This window comes from Muscardinus avellanarius (genome assembly GCF_963383645.1).
Source record: "Muscardinus avellanarius genome assembly, chromosome: 14".
In the NCBI taxonomy this organism is placed as follows: Eukaryota; Metazoa; Chordata; class Mammalia; order Rodentia; family Gliridae; genus Muscardinus; species Muscardinus avellanarius.
Genome location: NC_137800.1, coordinates 65574555 through 65595519, shown reverse-complemented (window position 1 = coordinate 65595519; position 20965 = coordinate 65574555). Strand labels below are relative to the sequence as shown.

At 43.8% G+C, this 20965-nt stretch overlaps 1 protein-coding gene across 1 annotated transcript in view; it reads left to right on the top strand.

Annotated features, from left to right (window-relative positions):
* CAGE1 (cancer antigen 1) overlaps window positions 1–14266 on the top strand; it is a gene marked incomplete at its 3' end in the record, with an annotated part of 53634 nt that extends 39368 nt beyond the window's left edge. The window contains exons 12-16 of the mRNA XM_080710270.1: window positions 1411–1447; window positions 2282–2383; window positions 7744–7890; window positions 12891–12951; window positions 14175–14266. Coding sequence (XP_080566396.1) covers window positions 1411–1447; window positions 2282–2383; window positions 7744–7890; window positions 12891–12951; window positions 14175–14266 — 439 coding nt within the window. The remainder of the gene's footprint in view (window positions 1–1410; window positions 1448–2281; window positions 2384–7743; window positions 7891–12890; window positions 12952–14174) is intronic.
* Window positions 14267–20965: the final 6699 nt, after the last annotated feature.

Sequence of the window (20965 nt, the reverse complement as noted above, 5' to 3'; positions counted from 1 at the left end):
ATTATTTACATAATAATAACCTCTTCATCAGTCAGAACATCTGTTTACTTATTTTTGGCTTCTTTCCACAAAGGATTAGAGGCCTATTTGTATAGATTTAGACTGGCCTTGAAATGGAGGGATGGTGAGCCATTTTCAGCTGATAAGGCCATTTGCTAAGAAACTCCAGACCTACTACAGTCTTCAGCTACTCCCGTCTCTGGAGCCTCCTGTTAGCCAGTTGACTTCAGTGTCTTCAGCGTGCAAACACCGTCTCAAAATAATTGCCTTCTTTTGCCAATTATCTGGAAGTAGTAGCAAATCAGGATATAAAAGGAAGTGCTTTAATAGTTTTCAAATGTCTAAATTTTGCTTCTAGTTCTTCATCACTTTCAAGGAAATTAGGTTCTCTTGTCACAGTCAGAATATTTTTCTAAGTCTATGGGAATGTTGAGGGCAATGAGACTGTGGCTCAGTATTTGTATTCAAGTTCATTAAGATTGAAAGCATGAGAGCCAGGCGTGGCGGTGCGCACTCACAATCCTAGTACTTGAGGCTGAGACAGGAGGATCACAGGTTTGCAGCCAGCCTCAGCAACCTCTGCAACTCAGTAAGATCCTGCTTCAGAATAAAATAAAGTAGGGTTGAGGGTGTAACTCAGAGGTAGAATGCCCCTGGATTCCATCCCCAGTAGCAACAACAACAAAAGAATAAAAGAATGACCCATATGTCATATATATTAAAAAGTTTTATTTTAAACTTTTTGGGTCCCATAGGGCAATTTCTCCTTGAAAGTGAAGGGGGAAGCCGGGCGTGGTGGCGCATGCTTGTAATCCCAGGACTTAAGAGGCTGAGACAGGAGGAACACAGGTTCGTGGCTAGCCTCAGCTACTTAGTGGAGCTCTCTCCACGACTTAGTGAGACCCTGTTTAAAAATAAAGAATAAAAAATCGGGCTGGGAGTGTAGCTTAGAGGTAGAATGTCACTGGGTTTAATCCCCAGTACTTAAAAAGAGGGAAGAGGGGCCCACCCAATGCTGTGTGCACATATGTCGTTGTTAACATGATTTCCATTATGATATGCAACTATAATTCAACAATAAAGTGTATTTTTAAGAAAAAAGAAAGTCAGGGGGGAGCCGAGCATTGTGGCACATGCCTATAATTCTAGTACTTGAGAGGCTGAGACAGGATTGCAGGTTCAAGGCCAGCCTCAGCAACTTAGCAAACCTTGTTTCAGATTTTTAAAAAATCAATAAAAAGGGGGCTGGAGGTGTGGCTTAGAGGTAGAATACTTCTGGGTTCAATCCCTAGGACCCCCCCCCATAAAAAGTGAAGATGGGAATATGCTAAATAATGACATGATTGTTTACCATGTTCACTATTTTAGTCCTCCCCATTTTTTTACATTATTTCTTCTTTTTTTCTACAGACCAAGATTAGAAAATCATCCAAAGTCCCTGACCTTGGTAGGTCATCCTTGATAGTTATTATAAAGAATGTTGTATGTGTGAATTGACACTAACACAAGATTAAATATGCATTCCTGTAGTTACATTTCAGTGATGATCAACTGAGCCTTCCCCTCTGCCTCAGATATGTGCCTCCTACCACGGCGTGTCCTTTAATAGAAGCCCCTCCCTCTGAGCTTTTCCTTGCTTGAGTCCCTTGACTTCATCCCTGGTGCCACTGTTTCATTTCAAGCCCTATCATTTTTCATCTACCACTTGCAGTCACTTCCTAGGTGGCGTTTGCGCCCCTCCATTCCATCCTCCACAGCATAGATCCCTCAGAAGCAAGATGTGGTCATGCCTACAGCCTTTCATTGGTTCCCAATCAAGGTCCAAGGTCATCGGTGACCCAGCCCTTGCTCCTACCTAGTGTTACCATCCGCAGCCCTCTCAGGCTCATCACATACACCAGCCATATCTACACTAGCAGGTTCCTGAGCATGCCATGTTATTTGTGTTCCATCCTGTTAATGCCCACGAGCTTACTCTACCCATTCTGCTCCTTTCCTCCTGCTCGCTTCAGTTCCCACCTCACACCCACCAGCCAGCTCAGCTTCCTCTCCTCCACGGAGCCTTTCCTGCCCTGTCTCCCAGAGGGAACTGACGCGCTTCTCCCTTGTGCGCACACTGGACCTGTTGACATAGGGCCGCTAGAATCACAGTTCTCTTCTTAGACTCCCTTGATTTGACTAGAACTCTTTTGATGCAGCGATCGCCTCACATTCATTCAGAGATTGCCTCACATTCATTCTGGCATCCCTAAGCACCTATCTCATACTATGTACTAAATAGAAGTGGGTGGTAGATTTGGGACCCAGGACCAAAGCTGCACTTGATGGTGTCATGCCTAATAGATACATGGCTGCTGCCACCCTCTCCCACCCCAGGCCATGGGTATGCTTCATGAATACCATGGCCTATTTGTGACAGATATGTGGAAGAGGGGAATGATCAGTAGGGTGTGTCTCCTCTGAGACCCAGCTTTTCTAGTAGTTGAATGGTGGTGCCTTAATACTATCAATTCGTGTGTGTGTGTGTGTGTGTGTGTGTGTGTGTGTGTGTGTGTGTTACTGGGGGTGGAACCCAGGGTTTGTTTGTTTTTTTTTTTTTTTACCTCCGGGCTATACTCCCAGACCTATTTTATACTTTATTTGGAAACAGGGTCTCACTAAGTTGCTGAGAGCCTCACTAAGTAGCAGAGGTTGGCTTCGAACCTGCGTGATCCTCTTGTCTCAGCCTCCCAAGTGCTGGGATTACAAGCATGTGCCACCATGCCTGGCTAATACTTTCAGTTCTTAATTCTGAAGGACTATGTTGTATGTCAAATCATGAATTATTCAGGCTTTTGTTTCTACAATTTCTGCCACTGGCAACCAAATCAGGAAGGTAAAACTCAACCAATCTTGTGTTTCATAATGTTTCTCAGTGGGAGAAAAGTTGAAATAAAAACAAGATGCTAATTAAAATATAGCACAAGTATTATCTGTAGAGGTCATCTGTCTGTAGGCTTTCTTTATATCCCTTTTCCATATGTTATCAAGAATTGGCTGTTCAGACTCAGGTATGGTAACGCAGGTCTGCAATTCTAGTACTTTGGAGGCTGAGACGGAAGGATCTTAGATTCAAGGTCAGCATGCAGTGGTGGAGGTGGTGGAGTGTACCTCAGTGGTAGAATGCCCTGAGTTCAATACTTCATACCTAAAAAAAAAAAAAAAAAAAATAGAATTTCAGGAGTTCTGTCATTGAATGGGTGTCTTTCCCAAAAACTTAAGAAACATTTTTCTTTCATTTTTAGATGCCAGATTTTGGGGAGGTGGGTACTGGAGATTGAACCCAAGGACATTCTACCTCTGAGCTACACCTCCAGCCCATCTTATTTTGAAACAGGGTCTAAGTTGCAGAGGGCCTCACTAAGTTACTGAGGCTGGCTACAAACCTGTGATCCTACTGTCTCAGCCTCCTAAATATGGGGATTATAAGCATATGTGACCATACCTGGTTTAGATGCCAGATATTTTTTAAATGAAATAGAAATCGTGTAGATTAAACAATACTGAAGGTTAAGCACTAGTTTTTGTCAACCATTTCAGGAAGAATCTTTACTAAGTATACTACTCTAATTAATCATACAAATAATATATTAAAATCTATAAGCCAGGCATGGTGGCCTATGCCTGTAATTCCAGTACTTGAGAGACTGAGATAGAAGGATCACAGGTTTGAAACCAGCTTTAGCAGCTTTGTGAAGCTCTCAGAAACTTAGTGAGACCTTGTTCCCTAAAAAAATTAAATGGGCAGCTGGGTGTGGTGGTACACACTTGTAATCCTACCATTTGGGAGGCTGAGACAGGAGGATTGCGGTTCACAGACTGCTTCAGCTAATTAGTGATGCCCTTTGCAAGTCAGTGAGACCCTGTTTCAAAATTAAGAATAAAAATTGTACTAGGGGTGTAGCTCGGAGGTGGAATGCCCCTGGGTTCCATCCCCTGTGCCGCAAAAAAAAAAAAGGGGGGGGGTGGGTGGGAGTGCAGCTTATAAGTAGAATGCCTCTGGGTTCAATCCCCAGCACCACAATATACATATTTATACATACATACATAGTGGCACACACCTGTTATCCCAGTGCATGGGAGGCTGAGACAGGAAGATTGCAGGTTTGAGGTCAGCCTCAGCAATTTAGTTTGACTCATTGTAACCTAGTGAGACCCTGTTTCAAAATACACACACAAAAAAAGGCCTGGGAATGTAGCTCGGAGGGAGAATACCTTTGAGTTTAATTCCCACTAATACAAAAAAAATCTGTATAAACAATGAAGTTTTTGTTTGTGTGTGTGCTACAGGGAACAGAACCAAGGGGCATTCTACCTCTGAGCTACACCCCCACCCCCATATTTTATTTATTTATTTATTTTTGGCAGTACTGGAGATGGCGCCCAGTGGCATTCTACCTCTGAGCTGCACCCTCAACCCTATTTTTTACTCTTTTTTTTTTTTTGTGGTACTGGGGATGGAACCCAGGAGCATTCTACTTCTGAGCCACACCCTAGCCCTCTTTTTATTCTTTATTTTGAAACAGGGTCTCACTGAGTTGCAAAGGGCCTCACTAAGTAGTAGCTGAGGCTGTCCTCAAACCGCAATCCTCCTACCTCAGCCCCCCAAATGCTGGTATTACAAACATGCCCACCATGCCCAGCTTATTCTTTATTTTGAAGCAGGGTAACACTGAGTTGCAAAGGGCCTAAGTAGCTGAGGCTGTCCGTGAACTGCGATCCTCTTGTCTCAGCCTCCCAAATGCTGGGATTACAAGCTTGCACCACCAGCCCAGCCCTATTTTTTATTTTAATTTTGAAACAGAATCTCACTAGGTTGATGAGAAACTCACTACTTGCTGAGGCTGGTCTCAAACCTTCGATTCTCCTATCTCAGCCTCCCAAGTACTGGGATTACAAGTGCGCACCACTATGCTGGGCTTCACATCAACTTTTTATTTTTCCTGCAAGACATATTTCTTTGTTCTTTCTAGGGAGGCAGGCAGGCTATTCTGTCATTAACAAATATAAATAGACCCTAATCATGAAATACTTTGGAATTAAAACCCCAAATGAAAAGAGGGAATTAGTCCCTTAAGACCTAACCCTTATAATTTCCACTTTAACATAGTTTTTTTTTTTTTTTTTTTTTTTTTCCGGTAATGGGGATGGAACCCAGGAGGGTTCTACCTTCCAGCAACACCCCCAGCCCTATTTTTTTTTTATTCTTTATTTTGAAACAGGGTCTCACTGGATTGCAAAGGGCCTCCTCACTAACTAGCTGAGGCTTGCTGTGAACCGCAATCCTCCTGACTCAGCCTCCTGAATGCTGGGATTACAAGTGTGCGCCACCATGCCCAGCTCTTTATTTTGAAACGGGGTCTCCTCACTAAGTAGCTGAGGCTGTCAGCGAACCATGATTCTTCAGTCTCAGCCTCCCAAATGCTGGGATTACAAGGGTGCGCCACAACACCTAACTCCCTTATCTTAGTTTTGAGGAATTGGTTCTGAATTTAAACCAAGGAGCCAGAGGCAGTTGATTTCATGAAATCAACAAGGGAAATACATGTACACAACACATATATTATCCCTTTCATAAATCCCAAAATTAAACTTAAAGTATAGCTATTGATCAAAACATACCTTGACTAGAAAGGAAGCAATTATGTAATCTTACTGAGCGTATTGTATTCAAACTAGTCAGCTTTGTACAAAAGAAATATATATGTAGATTATATAACAAGTCCTGAAGAAAATGCTAAATAGTAATATTGTTGACTTTTTGTTGTTGAGAAATTTTGTAAGAGTTCGTATGTGAATTTGGACACAGAAAATTTGATCATTTCTAAAATTAAAAAAGTTGGAACATTTGGGCCGAAAGATGGTGCACCAGGGTCTCACATGGTGGCCCAGACTCTTACAGCTGCACTAATGAGCCATGTGGTCCTGCCCAGTGGGCGGTACCATCCTAGGGGCTCTGGAGAGGTCTGGGCAGGTTAGGTGGTTGAGGTAGGGGAGACCCAGGCAGCTGGGAGATTCTGTCAGCTGGGATTGGCATATTTACCATTTCCATGAAAGTGTGTGTGTGTGTGTGTGTGTGTGTGTGTGTGTGTGTGTGTGACTGAGGATTTAACCCAAAGGCATTCTGAGCTATGTCCCCAGACCATTTTTTTTTTAATTTGGAAGCAGAGTCTTACTAAGTTGATGAGAGTCTCACTACCTGCTGAGGCTATCCTCGAACCTGTGATCCTCCTCCCCAAGTACTGGGATTATGAGCGTGCAGCACCATGCTCAATGAACTCATTTTAAAGAAAAATAGAAATGTGTGCCTTAATGGTGAAGCACACAAAAAAGTTGGAACATGACTTAGGACAAATTAAGCCATGAGAAGTGTACAATGATTGGCAGCTATGGCAGTGTTTCATTTCAGAAAACTGAGCACTGAAAGCTTTGAAGTGACTCGAGTTGTGAAAAGAGACATTTGGTTTTAGTATTAATATGGTTTCATGGGATCAACTAGGGAAAACTAAAACATGACAGAAAAAAGGCAATTATTTTTTGTGTGTACGTCTGGTATTAGGGATTGAACCCAGGGGCATTCAACCTCTGAGCTACACTCCCAGCCCCTTTATTTTTAATTTTGAAACTGAATCTCACTAAGTTGCTGAGGCTACTCTCAAATCTGCCATCTTTCTGTCTCTGCCTCACAAGTACTGGGATTATAGTCGTGCACCGCCATGCCTCGCTTGAAAGGCAGCTATTAAGATAAAGGCAGCTAAATCTGGGATCTGCACACAAATGGGATGAAACAGGAAGCAGTAACACAGTTGTCCACAAACAGGGCTCTGTGCACACATGCTGATTTAACATGTACATTGTGAGACACTTACGTTCTTTTACTTGCAGGTTATCTCAAAGTGAATGTGTCTCCCTTGGTGCAGGGCTCATTGGTGCATCCAAACCAGTCTTTCTTTCAATAAACATTTAACGACTTTCAATAAAAAATGTGATGGTCCTGTCAGTTGCCAAGGATACAAGAAAAATGAAGTGAGGATCGCAAGGAGTATGTAATCTGCTGGGAAGCTGGAAAAGTGAACTCTTGTAGAACTGTTTGTAGATAACTGCTCAGAGTGCTACAGGAGCAGACAGGACCTGGCCCTGGACCACGTAAGAACACTGCAGGGAAGAGTTGACAGAAATGGCAATTCCTAAGCCAGATCTTGGGTACTGACTAGGTGTTCCCAGATAGTAGAGGTAAGCCAGGGCACATGCAGTGCCTGGAGGCTGGAGACACCCCATCATATCCCCGAACCACAGCAGGGTCTGAACCCTGCCTTCTTCACAGGGCAGGAGATTGGGAGGATCATAAAGAACATGAATTGCTAAATTAAGTTTTATTGTTTGTTCGTTTTTTGTGGTACTGGGGATTGAGCCTAGGAGCATTCTACCTCTGAGCTACACTCCCAGCCTATTTTTTTATGCTTTATTTTGAACAGGACCTCACTAAGTAGCTGAAGTTGGCAGGGAACCTGTGATTCTCCTGTCTCAGCTTCCCAAGTACTGGGATTACAAGCATGCACCACCACACCCAGCTCTAAGCTAAATTTTTTTTTTTTAAGGAAAATGTAACTTTATGACTATGAGGCTTACAGCCATTTTTGCAGCACACATTAGAAATACTATTAATACATAAAAATGAACTTTTCAGAGTTTTATCACAAATAGGGTTATGTACTCATTATCTCGAGGAGACCGAGGCAGGGAGAGGATGGCGGGGCTGGCAGGGCTCGAAGCAACACCCAGGTGGGAAGGCTGGAGAAGGCAGCGCTGACGCTGTACACCGATGACGCTTCTCCCCAGGACTTGACTTCTGTGCGAGTCTCATTGACGCATGCTTTCAAAGACATGCACTGTCAAACAAAAGCTACAAGAGAACCTGAATGCAGGGTGTGCGACCGTTCATTTCATGCTTTAGTAAACCTATTGTTTAAGTTGGAAAAAGAAGCCAATATATATATTTTCTCTATTTACAGACTCAAAACACATGCATGTGGGGCAACTCCCCAGCAATGACATGGATACGCTGCTTAACCCTGAGCACTGTGTAACAGAAATAGAAAGCCACTAAGCTAAAAATTTTAACTTGATCCTCATGAGAAGTTCTGAGGGATTTTTTTTTGGGGGGGTACTGGAGGTGGAACCCAGGGGCTTCCTACCTCTGGGCTATACTCCCAGACCTATTTTTTATTCTCTTTGGAAACAGGGTCTCACTAAGCTGCCGAGAGCCTCACTAAGCAGCTGAGGGTGGCTTCGAACCTGTGCGATCCTCCTGTCTCATCCTCCCAAATGCTGGGATTACAAGCGTGTGCCACCACGCCCAGCGTTCTGAGGGATTTTAAGGAGAGAAGTAATGTGTTGGGTGTGTATTTTTGAAAGATCACCCTAACAGCCACATGGGAGTAGGTTAATGGCGATGCTGGAGCAGGAGTACTCTGAGGCTGTGCTGTGGCACCCCCAGGAAGACAGACTGACCAGGGACATAGTGCCGTGGACAGAGAGGGAGACGTGGGTGCCGTGTAATTTCATAGGTAAAATGAAGAGGATATGGTGATTGGTCAGCTATGGCAGTGAGGATGGGGTCCAGGAAGCCTAGCAGAGTTCTGGGTGGATGGCGGCTACCTTAACAGAGGTGAAGACAAGAAGGGCAGCAGGTTTGTGAGAGAGTTGTGATGAGTTTGGGGGTGTGGTGAAATATCCAGGTGGAGGCATTTCGCTAGTAGTTTTGTATATGCTGAGAAGGGTCCCATGTTCAGAGAAGGAGCTGGAGGTAAAGGAGAGAGCAGGGATAATTGAAGAAACAGGGTCTCAGAACAAGAAAGAGAGACTCGGTGGAGGCAGGGACACACCGCTCCTCCTCTGAGGCTGCAGGATGGGCAATCCGGGCAGGCACGCTCGCTGGGGCAACTGAGCTGGGGCAGGGCAAACTGAGGGGTTCTTAGAGGAAGCTGGAGGGAGGGTGAGGGCTGAAAGGAGCCACTGCTGTTGCTTCACAGAGCAAAGCCTTGGCCTCTCCTCAGGACTGCAGAGGGGCGCTATCTCTTCCCTCTGGAGGTGTCTGTGTGCGGATCAGCATTCTTCTCCTGCCTCTAGTCTCTTGTTTCCTCGACTGTGACCCACAGCATCTCCTCAGTGACTTGCCTCACCAGATGCTTTTATCCTCTCATACCTGCACTTTATAACTCTTTATTGAATTTTTACACTGGCCTTGAAAAGAAATCCCTTTTGCATGCCTGTTTTTTGTTTGTTTGTTTTTGTTTGGTTTGGTTTGGTTTGGTTTTCCTGCGGTATCAGGGAATGAACCCAGGGGCATTCTACCTCTGATCTATACCCCTAGCCTGAGTTTTTATTCTTTATTTTGAAACAGGGTCTCACTAAGTTGCAGAGAGCCTCACTAAGTAGCTGAGGCTGGTTGCTAACCTGCGATCCTCCTGTCTCAGCCTCCCAAGTACTGGACTTACAAGCGTGCGCTACCATACCCAGCTTGCATGCCTGTTTTCTTTTAGAGTTATAATGGTCCTTACAGTAGTCCTTTCCACTCCCCATTAGACCTTCTGAAAGACTTATTTACAGTTTACAAAGCACTTTGACACATTTTCTTAGACTTTCTAAATTCAGAGTGCTTTCGATAACTGTATTTCCATAACAGTTATGTTAGTTTATATATATATATATATATATATATATATATATATATATATACTCATATCCATAAACTCAAGCAGATCCCATTTTTATGGGTAGGTTTTTTCAGGTTCCTATTATATACTCCAGCCCCCATTGCCTGCCCTGCCGTGACTCCACATGGCTGCACCTCTGCCCACGTTGCTCCCTTTTTCTGTAGGGTACTTCCCTTTCTGTCGAATGTCCTTCCTTCAGTTACTCATATTTAGGATATTTGTATTATTCAAGTCTTAGTTAAAATACTATCTGAAAATAATACTCCCTCTCCTCTACTGTATCTGTGCCCTTATTTTATTTTATTTTTTGGTAGTACTAGGGATTAGACCCAGAGGTTCTACCTCTGAGCTACACCCTCAGTACCACCACCACCATTTTTTCCTTTTTTTTTTTTTTTTTTTTGGTGGTACTGGGAGGGAACCCAGGGGCTTTTCTACCTTTGGGCTACACTCCCAGACCTATTTATACTTTTTCTTTTACTTGGAAACAGGGTCTCACTAAGTTGCTAGATCATCACTAAGTAGCTGAGGCTGGCTTTGAACCTGTGCAATCCTCCTGTCTCAGCCTTCCAAGCGCTGGGATTACAGTCATGTGCCACCACACCTGGCCTTTTTTTTTTTTTTTTTTTCTGGTCTGAGGATGAAACCCAGGGACATTCAGCCTCCAAGCTATACTCCCTGCCCTATTATTTTCATTCTTTTTTGAAACAGGGTCTCACTAAGTTGCAGAAGGCCTCACTATGTAGCTGAGGCTGTCCGTGAATCGCGATCCTCTGGTCTCAGCCTACTGAATGCTGGGATTACAGGCATGCACCACCACATCTGGCTTGATTGTATAGTTAATTTACTTTATTTTATTTTTTTAGTACTGGGGATGGAACCAGGGGCATTTTACCTCTGAGCTATACCCCCAGCCCAATTTTTTATTCTTTATTTTGAAGCAGAGTCTCACTGAGTTGCAGAGAGCCTCACTAAGTAGCTGAGGCTGTCTGAGAACCATGATCCTCCTGTCTCAGCCTCCCAAATGCTGGGATTACAAGTGTGCACCACCATGCCTGGCTCTCAGAAATGTACTTTTATTAGCTTTGATCCTACATATCGGGGAATTGATCATGAGAGTTACTTCAACCACCAAGTGTGTCCATTCATCCTATGTATTTGAGAGACCAGGTGTGAGTGGATCTGGTGACTTAAAGGACCACTATTAGTTGGATCTGAGCTGGGACTCATTTAGTACCTGACTCCCATACACTCTCCTACTCTGAAACAGGGTATGTTGACACTTTGGATCCTAAATATAATGCTGATTTAGACCTGTGCCCAACAACCCTCAAAAGGTTTGAGGATTTCCTGTTTTTTGTTTTTTGTCTGGTTTGGTTTGGTTTTTTGCAGTACTAAGGATTCAACCCAAGGGCATTCTACCTCCAACCTATACCCCCAGCCCTATTTTTTATTCTTTATTTTGAAGCAGGGTCTCACTAAGTTGCAGAGGGCCTCACTAAGTAACTAAGGTTGGCCACGAACCTGTGATCTTCCTGTCTCAGCCTCCCAAGTCCTGGGATTCAAGTGTGCGCCATCACGCCCGGCTGAGGATTCCCTTTTCTTCACTGCATAATTGCATTGTATAAATGGCCACAGTCCCTGTGAGGACAGATGGGATGTTAGCAGCTAAAAGGCAGTTGTGGTGTGTCAGGACTCTTTGTCATAGGAACCTGGCTTCTGCTTTAGTTACTGGGTGCTGGGATGGAGAACTAGCTCTAGAACAGGCCAGCTGAGTAACGGGCCTGTCTTAGTCTTTTTCTGCTGCTACAACAAATACCTGAGACTGGGTGACTTACGTAAGACAGAAACTTATTTCTCACAGTTCTGGAGACTGGCAGTACAAGATCGAGGCACCAGGAGGTTTGGTATCTGTTGAGGGCCTGGTCTCTGCTTCTAAGATAGTACCTTAATGCTTCATTCTCTGGAGAGCATAAATATGGCGCCCTCACATGGCAGAAAGGACAGAGGGGAAAGGGGGCCTAGCCGGTTCTCTCCAGCACTTTCATAAAATCACTAATCCCATTCATGAGCCTTCTGTCCTTGTGATGAAATCGGCTCCTGTATATGTCTCACCTCAGTACTATTACACTAGAGTCTAAATTCCAAAAGGTGATGCTGGGTGTGGTGGCACACACTTGTAATCCCAGTACTTGGGAGGCTGAGACAGGAGGATCACAGGTTCATGGTCAGCCTCAGCTACTTAGGGAGGTCCTCTGTAAGTTAGACCCTGTTTCAAAATAAAAATAGATAAGTAAGTAAATTCCAATGAGTGACTTTTAGGGGCCACATTCAGACCATAGCAGGATCATAACTTTTTATTGGGGTGACTGTCATCAGCCTCCTGGTGCTTCTTGATTTTTTTTTTCCTGGTGGTACTGGGGTTCCTGGAAACCCTTCTACCTCCGGGCTACACTCCCAGACCTATTTTTATATTTTTATTTGGAAACAGGGTCTCTTAAGCCAGCATGGCTGGCTTCGAACCTGTGCGATCCTCCTGTCTCCGCCTCCCAAGTGTGGGGATTACAAGCGTGCACCACCACACCTGGCTTGATTTTTTTAATTGTATATTAATTAAGCCGTGCTCTTGTTGGGTACCCGACCATCTTGCCTCTAGGACTGTGTTTTTGTTTTCTTTTTTCTTTTTTTTTTTTTTTGGTGGTTGGTGTCCATTGTAGCATGCCTACATTTAGCACCAGGCAGAGGAGATGCCCACTGAGATGGAAGGGAGAGCAACTGAATATGGCTCAGTGAGCCCAGAGAAAGGATGTTGAAGAAGAAGGGGAGGGAAGGTTTACACGAGGATCATTAGATTTAGCAAGTCTTAGTGGAGAGTTAAAACTAGAAGCCCAGTTGGAATAGGCTGAGAAGCAAATCGAGAGGTGGATCGTGAGGTTTCGCTGTGTTGGGAGCAGAGAAATAAAAGTGAAATAAGAGGCCAAGGGAGAGTTTTGTTTTTTATGATAAATACTATGCTGGGAGGGATGAATTAAAGAAGAAATTGATTGTGAGTTAAGAAGAGGAGGCTATTTTCAGAATCACATGTCTTTGAGCAGGAAAATGATCCAAACCACAAATTGTTCTGGCCTTTGATAGGCCAATAAACAATGTTTTATTGTAGCAGAAAGGAGGACAGAGCCTGTGGGTACAGAGGCAGGTAAGCGGTGGGTTTGTGGTGAATGAGCAGGCAGTTGTGATTTCCTCTATTCTTTATTTTTAATTTTTTATTTTTTGTGGTACTGGGGGTGGAACCCAGGGTTTTTTCTACCTCCGGGCTATACTCCCAGACCTATTTTATACTTTATTTGGAAACAGGGTCTCACTAAGTTGCTGAGAGCCTCACTAAGTAGCTGAGGCTGGTTTTGAACCTGTGCGATCCTCCTGTCTCGGCTTCCCAAGCGCTGGGATTACAAGCCTGCGCCACCACGCCCGCCTCTTATTCTTTAATTTGGAACAGAGTCTCACTGAGTTGCAAAAGGCGTCACTAGCTGAGGCTGTCCACGAACTGCGATCCTCATGTCTCAGCCTCCCAAATGCTGGGATTACAAGGTGACCAGGAAGCAAAGACAGAGGTAAGAAAGGGCTGAGCTCCCAATCCCTCCTCAAGGACATGCCCCCCACAGTGATCTGACTTCCTTCCTTTAGGAACCACCACTTCCCCATTAGGCTGGTGACCAAGCCTTTAGCATATGGGCCTGGGTGACACTTCAGATCCAAACCATGATGATAGGTCTACAATCAAAACTGGGTTGTAATTAGGGAAGAAAGACGTGACTGTAATACCATACCTTTGCTTGTTCCCACTGGGTGTCAGACAGTGTTTGCTAACAATGAGTCTGAAGCATAAATCCCCTGGTTGCAGTGTTCACAGACAGCAGACAGACAGGAGACAGAGTAAACTCATATTTGAGCGAAGGTAACACACGCTATGAAAAGGAGGAAAATAGTGGGGGAATTGAGAGTGTAGGAGGCAGGAAAGTTGGAATCTTCAGGCAGAAGGTCATGGTAAACCTCACTGAGCAAAGATTTGAAGGACAGAAGATTTGTAGTTACCTAGGGGATACATAGAAAAAAATCAGTGCGTAATAAACACTTTTGCCATCCTCTGTGCTTACAGTTTTAAAGGAATAAAGTTACAAAAACACACAGGCTTCTTTGTTTTCTGTGTTTATGTTTTTATTTTTCCCTAAATTCATCACATCTGTGACATCCAGGATAGGAACACATTGTTGGTCCTGCTGCACCTTTTATAGCTGGTTGTCTAAAATCTAAGTCCCAAATAAAATCCACTAGGAATCACTCGATGGGGTCACTGGAGTGGAAGTCCCAGACTAAGCCTAAACTGAATTACCCTCACAAGTTCAGGCTATATCCGAACAGGTCTTGAAACTGGCAAGATAGACCTCCTAGAATCTGTAACAAAGAATGAGAAGCTCTCCCCATCTGAAGTCAGTCCTCTAAAGAAGGAGTAAGTGAGATATCCTTGCTGCATTGATGACACCCAGGCGTGACTTTCAGTATCACAAGGTGTCTCCAACTTTACCTTCTAGTACAGTCCCCATCAGCTTCTTTCTGTTGCTAGGAGAGAGCAGCAAGTCAAACAGAAGGATGTAGAAGGAAGGAAGGAAGGAAAGGAGGGAGGAAGGGAGGGAAGGAAAAAACAGGAACGGTAGCACAAGCCTGTAATCTCAACTACTTGGGAGGCGAGAGCAGGAGGATAGCAAATTGAAGTCTGGGGAATTTAGAGTCTCTCTCAATAATAAGATAACATAAAAATGGGCCAGGGATATAGTTCACTGGTACAGTAACCCTGGGTTAAACCCCTAGTACAGCAAAACAAACCACAACAAAAATTGAAACTTCATGAAACAGAAAGTGCTTCAAAGTGAAGGAGGAGAATCTTCCTATCAGTCGAGAGCTCAGCAGGTTCTGCACCACAGCGGAGCAGGGTCAGCAGCCCTGGTGGCTCTGGCAGGGTGGCAGCTCTGATAGCTGTACACAGGGGCAAAGTGGGGGAATGCCTTTGCAGCAACGCCGGCAGCAGCAGAGGTGGCACCGGTGGCTTGGCAGAGGGGAGCTGAGTGGTGTAGCTCAGCACTATCGGGTTGTAACTTAGACAAAGTAGACAAGTAACCGCAACAGTCACAAGCTGCCTTTACAGAAACACCAGGAGAAGTAGTTGTTTTTTTGTTTTTGTTTTTTTGTCGTTCTGGGAATTGAACTCAAAGGCATTCTACCGCTGAGCTCCACCCCTACCCCTATTTTATTCTCATTTTGAAGCAGAGTCTCACTAGATCGATGGGCATCTCACTACTTGCTGAGGCTATCCTTGAGCCTGCGGTCCTCCTGTACTAGGATTTCAAGCCTGTGGCACCACACCCGCCCAACAAGGAGTTCTTAAACTGAGACCATTCAGGACTAGAATAGCAGATGGCCTAGGGGGTAGAAATAGGCCTCTAGAAATAGGATGTCCCGCTCAAACCTTGCGTCTGCTATTTGCTAGCTCTTTGAAACCTTGGGAGAATTAGTCACTTCTATGTCTGTTTTCTCCTTGGTAAATAATAAGGTCCCACTCATGGTGATGCAGACATTGGAACGTTGACTTGGTGGCAGTAGGAATGAAAAGCCAGGCCAAAGCTTTTACTAGGACTTCTCCTTGAGAAGAGAGACCACGAGAGTGTCAAGCCTTTAGGACAAATGGAAAACTCACTTTTATTCTTGTTGAGAGGGCTGTTACAAAGTGTGTTGGTACTAAAGTTTTAGGAATGTTAACTAACTTTACGTACATTTCTTTTCTTTTCTTTTTTCTTTTTCTTTTCTTTTTTTTTTTTTTTTGCGGGTCTGGGGATGGAACCCAGGAGCATTTGACCTCTGAGCTACACCCCCTGCCCTATTTTTTATTCTTTATTTTGAAACAGGGTCTCACTGAGTTGCAGAGGGCCTCACTAAGTAGTAGCTGAGGCTATCTGCGAACTGTGATCCTCCTGTCTCAGCCTCCAGAAAGCTGGGATTACAAGCGTGTGTCACCACGCCAGGCTGCATTAGATACATTTCAAAGGTGTGTTTTTTCTTTTCCTTTGAAGGCACTCTGACCCTGAGGAGGACATTCATCCTCGCATCCTATTTTAGTTTTCCTTATGTAGAAACATCTGTCTCTCGTGATGAGCACAAGTCATTGTAGCCTTAAGAGAGTACATAGATAGAAAATGGAAGAGAATACAACTCATGGCAAGTAACAAGGGTCCTGGGAATTGGCTGTTTTGATGGCTTCTCAAGTTATTATCTGTTATAGTGTTTGTCCCTAGAGTCTTGGCAAGCGCATGCTGGCCCATGTGATGTGCCTAGTTTCTGAACTGATAGGGTTGTTTAGGGGTCTCTGCTATTGACACACAGAACAACCTTTTAATAGCTAACAAGCTGTGAGTTAAGGAGAGATGAGGAGGGGGAGGGAGAACATGCACTGGCTGTGTGTGTGTGTGTGTGTGTGTGTGAGAGAGAGAGAGAGAGAGACAAACAGACAGACAGACAGACAGACACAGACAGACAGACAGACAGACAGACAGACAGGAGATTCAAACCTGGGACCTTCTACCTCTGAGCTACATCCCCAGATCTTTTATTTTGAAACAGGGTCTTACTAAGTTACTGAGTGCTGGCCTTGAACCTGTGATCCTTATGTCTCAGCTTCCCAAGTATTGGGATTATAGGCCTGCAACAGGGGCCTGGCTTGTACTATCTTCACGGCTGTCAGGACATGAGTTAAGGTCGAGGACCGTACTTGCCCAGTCCTGTTGGTGGTCCCTAACTGTCTCAGCAGGAATGTTCAGAAGATTAAATGAGTTCGTGGTTGAGCACATTTCTAAGGAAAAGTAACTGACTACTAGTAATAACCTCCAAAAGCTAGTTTCATCAGTATGGCATTTCATTTTTTTTTATTTATTTTTTTTTATTTTATTGGTGCACTGTATTCATACATCATAGTGGGATACAAACTTTTGTAGACATACATGCACACATCGCCCAGTCAGCCCCCACCCGATCCCCACCCCATTCTCTCCCCATCCCTCCTTCCCATGCTTGGCTTAGTGGTTGACATCTAGTATTATAGCAATTTATCCAAAATTAAAAATGATAATCTCACATAACAGTTTCATTTGTCTGATACCAAGTGTTTGATGATTTAAAGATAGCATTTCAATATTTCTTTTTGGTTTCTTTCTTACTAGAGCATATTTTTTTCTGTTTTTTTAGGTGAAACTATCATATATTTATATATTTATTTTTCAGAAAAAAATCTATCCTAATATGGAATATGAATTCTAGATACCCAAAACGATCTTGAAAAAGAACAAAGCAAGCAGATATATATTTTCTGATTTCAAACCATATAAAGCTACAATAATTGAAACAGTGTAGTACTGTTCTAAAGGCAGATATATAGACCATTGGAGTTAAATACAAGCCTAGAGCTAAATTCTTCCCTATATTGTCAAGTTATTTTTGACAAGGTTTCCACGAACATTTGGTGGTGGAAATAATAATCTTTTAACTAAATATTGTTGAAAAATAATAATTACATGGAAAAGAATAAAATTGGACCTTTACCTAATCCCATATACAAGTATTAACTCAAAATAGATAAAAGACCTAAATATAAATCTTAAGACTATAAACTTTTAGGAGAAAATCTGGGTCATAAAACCTCACAACATTGAAATTGGCAGTGATTTCTTGGATATGATTTCAATGGCACAGGCAACAGAAGAATATACAAACTCCCTAAAAAATAAAAGAAAATATTGTATATCCAAAGACAATGTAAACAGAGTTAAAAGTTACTAATTGAATTCGATAAAATATTTCCAAATGCTATATCTGAAGGTATATTAATATTCCAACTAGAAATCCTAAAAATTAACAACAATAAAGGCAAACAATACAACTTAGAGATAGATAAAAGACTAACATAAATAATGAATCTCCACAGATAACCAATCTTAGTTGTCTGTTGGATGGAAACTCTTGTTTCTCTGGTTCTGGTGAGTGTTACCTATTTCTTCTTTGTAGTTAATCTCTTTGAGTATTTTCTCTAGCGCTGGTTTTGAAGACATAAATTCCTTCAGTTTCTGTTTGTCATGGAAGCTTCTTATTTCTCCATCTAATTTGATAGAAAGTTTTGCTGGGTAGGAAATTTTTGGCTGGAAGTTGTTTTCTTTCAGAGTTTGGAATATGTTACTCCAAGCCCTTCTGGCTCTCATGACTTGGTTTGGGAAGTCTGGAGTGATTCTAATTGGTTTGCCTCTGAATGTCAGTTGGCCCTTTGTTTTTGTTGCCTTTAAGATTCTCTGCTTGGCTTCCACATTGGTCATTTTGACAATTATATGGCGTGGGGATCCTCTTCTCCGATCCTGTCTAAAGGGAGTTCTATAAGTTTCCTGGATCTGTGTATCAACCTCTTGCTCTATATTTGGAAAATTTTCTGCTATTACTTCCTTGAAGAGATTGTTGATCCCTTTGGTATCACTTTCTTTTCCCTCCTCTATTCCAATTATTCTTAGGTTAGCTCTCTTAAGATGGGCCCATATTTCTTCAATGTCAGATTCCTGCTGTTGGATATCTTTTTCTAGATTAGAAACTATGCATTCATTTTTGGATTGCTCATCTTCTAAGAGCGAGATTCTGTTCTCCATGTGGTCTAATCAGTTGTTTGTGCTTTGAATTGAGGGCTTTACTTCATTAATTGCATCCTTTATCTCTTTTTGGCTCTCTCTGAGTTCTTTTTGAAGCACCTCTATTATTTCTACAGTTATTTTCCTGATTTGATCTTCTAGAAATCTCTGATTTTCTGTTTTATCAGGTTCTGATGTTGTGGGGTTGTGCACATTCATTACTCCAGTGTTATTCCTCTTTCCCATGATTTCGGAGGTTTGTGCCTTCTCTGGGTTCTTCCCTTGGGTCACTATGGCTTCACTTAAGGTGCTCTGGATCTCGAGTCTGTATTATCTCAGACCCCACTACTCCTTTACTGTGTTGTATCACAGAGTCTCCGACCCAGAGAGTCGATAGAGGCTGCTTTAAACTATGGGGGGTGCCAGGTTGCACGTTCTCCTATGGTGTGATATCTCTGCCACCACCACTCCCTCACTGGGTCAAGTCCCAGGAGGCACTGTCGCACGCAGTGACGACTCTTACACGATCTTCCTCAAGCAGTTTTATTACCCCAGTTTCAATGCTCTCTCAGGTAAAAACAACATCAGTCCTCTATCCTCTCCCTCATCACTCCACCAACCCTCCTCCGTGGCACTCTACGTCTCTGCTGCAGCACACACCGGTCACAGTGGTGGCTTTGTGAACATGTCCGTCCCAGCTCGGAGCCCAGAGCAGTCCGCCAAGGAACTGCTCTTCCTGTCCACCAACCCTCTTAGCTCCTTCTCCTTTCTTCCTCCCCGCTAGGGCATGCGCGCTTTTTAACCTTCTCCTGGGCGGGCAGGTGGTAGCACGAGGCGTTGCGTCACTAATTATCCGTAAGGCGCCTGATAGGGCTCACTGCGCAGGCTCAGGGCACCGCCAGCCTCGTGAGCCTCGTGACTTGGCTGCAAGCCCAGGCGCCATCTTGAGTCCACGCTGGCAACAAGCCTGGGTGCCACCTCGGTCCTGCCGAGTGGGCCCCAACAAGGCACAATACTGCGATTTCTCCTCTGTGGCCCGCAATTTGACTCACTGTTCTTGAGTACGCAGATGTAGCTGTACTGGACTCGGTGAATTCACTGCTGCTGCTGCCGCCGCCGGTGGCAATATGGCGCCTCTGCCACGCCCTCGGCCATGAGGCTGGCGTATTTTTTCTTCTCTGGTTTTGATTTCCACTCTGAATCCCTGCAGCGTGTGCTGAGCTCAGCCACTGGGAGCTTTAAATGCTGTCTGCGCCGAAAGATCCCGCCTGGCTGTTCCGCAGCGGCTCACCTGGCTTGCTGTAGCCGTCCGTTGAGTTCGCCGCTGCCGCCGGCAGTATGGCGCTGCTGCCGCGTCCTCGGGCTCGTGTGTCTCCTCTGTGGCCCTGAGCTCTGTTCTCAGTCCGCTTTCTCTCTGGAGCCTGGTGGTTTTTTTTGTTTTTCTGGTGATGGTGTCTTCTGGCTATGAAAGGCGCTCTTTTTGTGGTAATGGAGATTGGTTGTTAGCGGGACTCTTAAGCCCCGCTTTTCTCGGTCGCCATCTTCCCGGAAGTCTCAGTATGGCATTTCATGCTGGTCCTGGCTAACATTAACCAGTGTTCAGATTAACTGCATGAAATACCCAATTACTGCAACAAACCTAAATAAAATATATGAGAAGAAAACTAAAGAAAAGTGTACAGCCATTGCTATATTTATTATATGGTTACCACTTGCTTAGTTAGTATATGCCAGGTTTTCTTTTCTTTTCTTTTTCTTTTTTTTTTTTTTTTTTTTTTTGCAGTACCAGGGATAGAACCCAGGAGCATTCTACCTCCGAGCTACACCCCCAGCCCTATTTTCCATTCTTTATTTTGAAACAGGGTCTCACTGAGTTGCAAAAAACTTCACTAAGTAGTACCTGAGGCTGTCCGCGAACCGCGATCCTCCTGTCTCAGCCTCTCAAATGCTGGGATTACAAGGATGCGCCACCAGGCCTTGCTTGCCAGGTACTTTTCTAGGTGATTTTTGTTTTTTTTAGTACTGGGGAATGAACCCAGGGGCATTCTACCTCCGAGCTACACTCCCAGCCGGATTTTTTCTTTATTCTAAAACAGGGTCTAAGTTGTGTAGGGCCTCACTAGTTATGAGGCTGGCCGCGAACCTACGATCCTCCTGTCTCAGTCTCCCAAGTACTGGGATTACAAGCGTAACTTTGGAATGTCATATAAGGAAACTTTATCTTTACCTAACTGCAGGAAAGGGAGTGGGTAGATAGGGGACAGACTTTCCACTCTCTTATTTTTTATTTTTGAACAATGCTACCCTCCCTCGTCTTTTTGCTCCTAACGTCACATACTGCTCATGCTCCTGTTCTTGATGTCACAGTTACTTAAAATTATGCAAAGGGTGTATCGCTCGGAGCGGATGGTCATTCAAATAAAGTAACCACCAACAACGTTAATTGGAGGGAACGGACCAGAGAATAGAGAACCCGCTGGAAGCCGTGATGCACGACTCCCA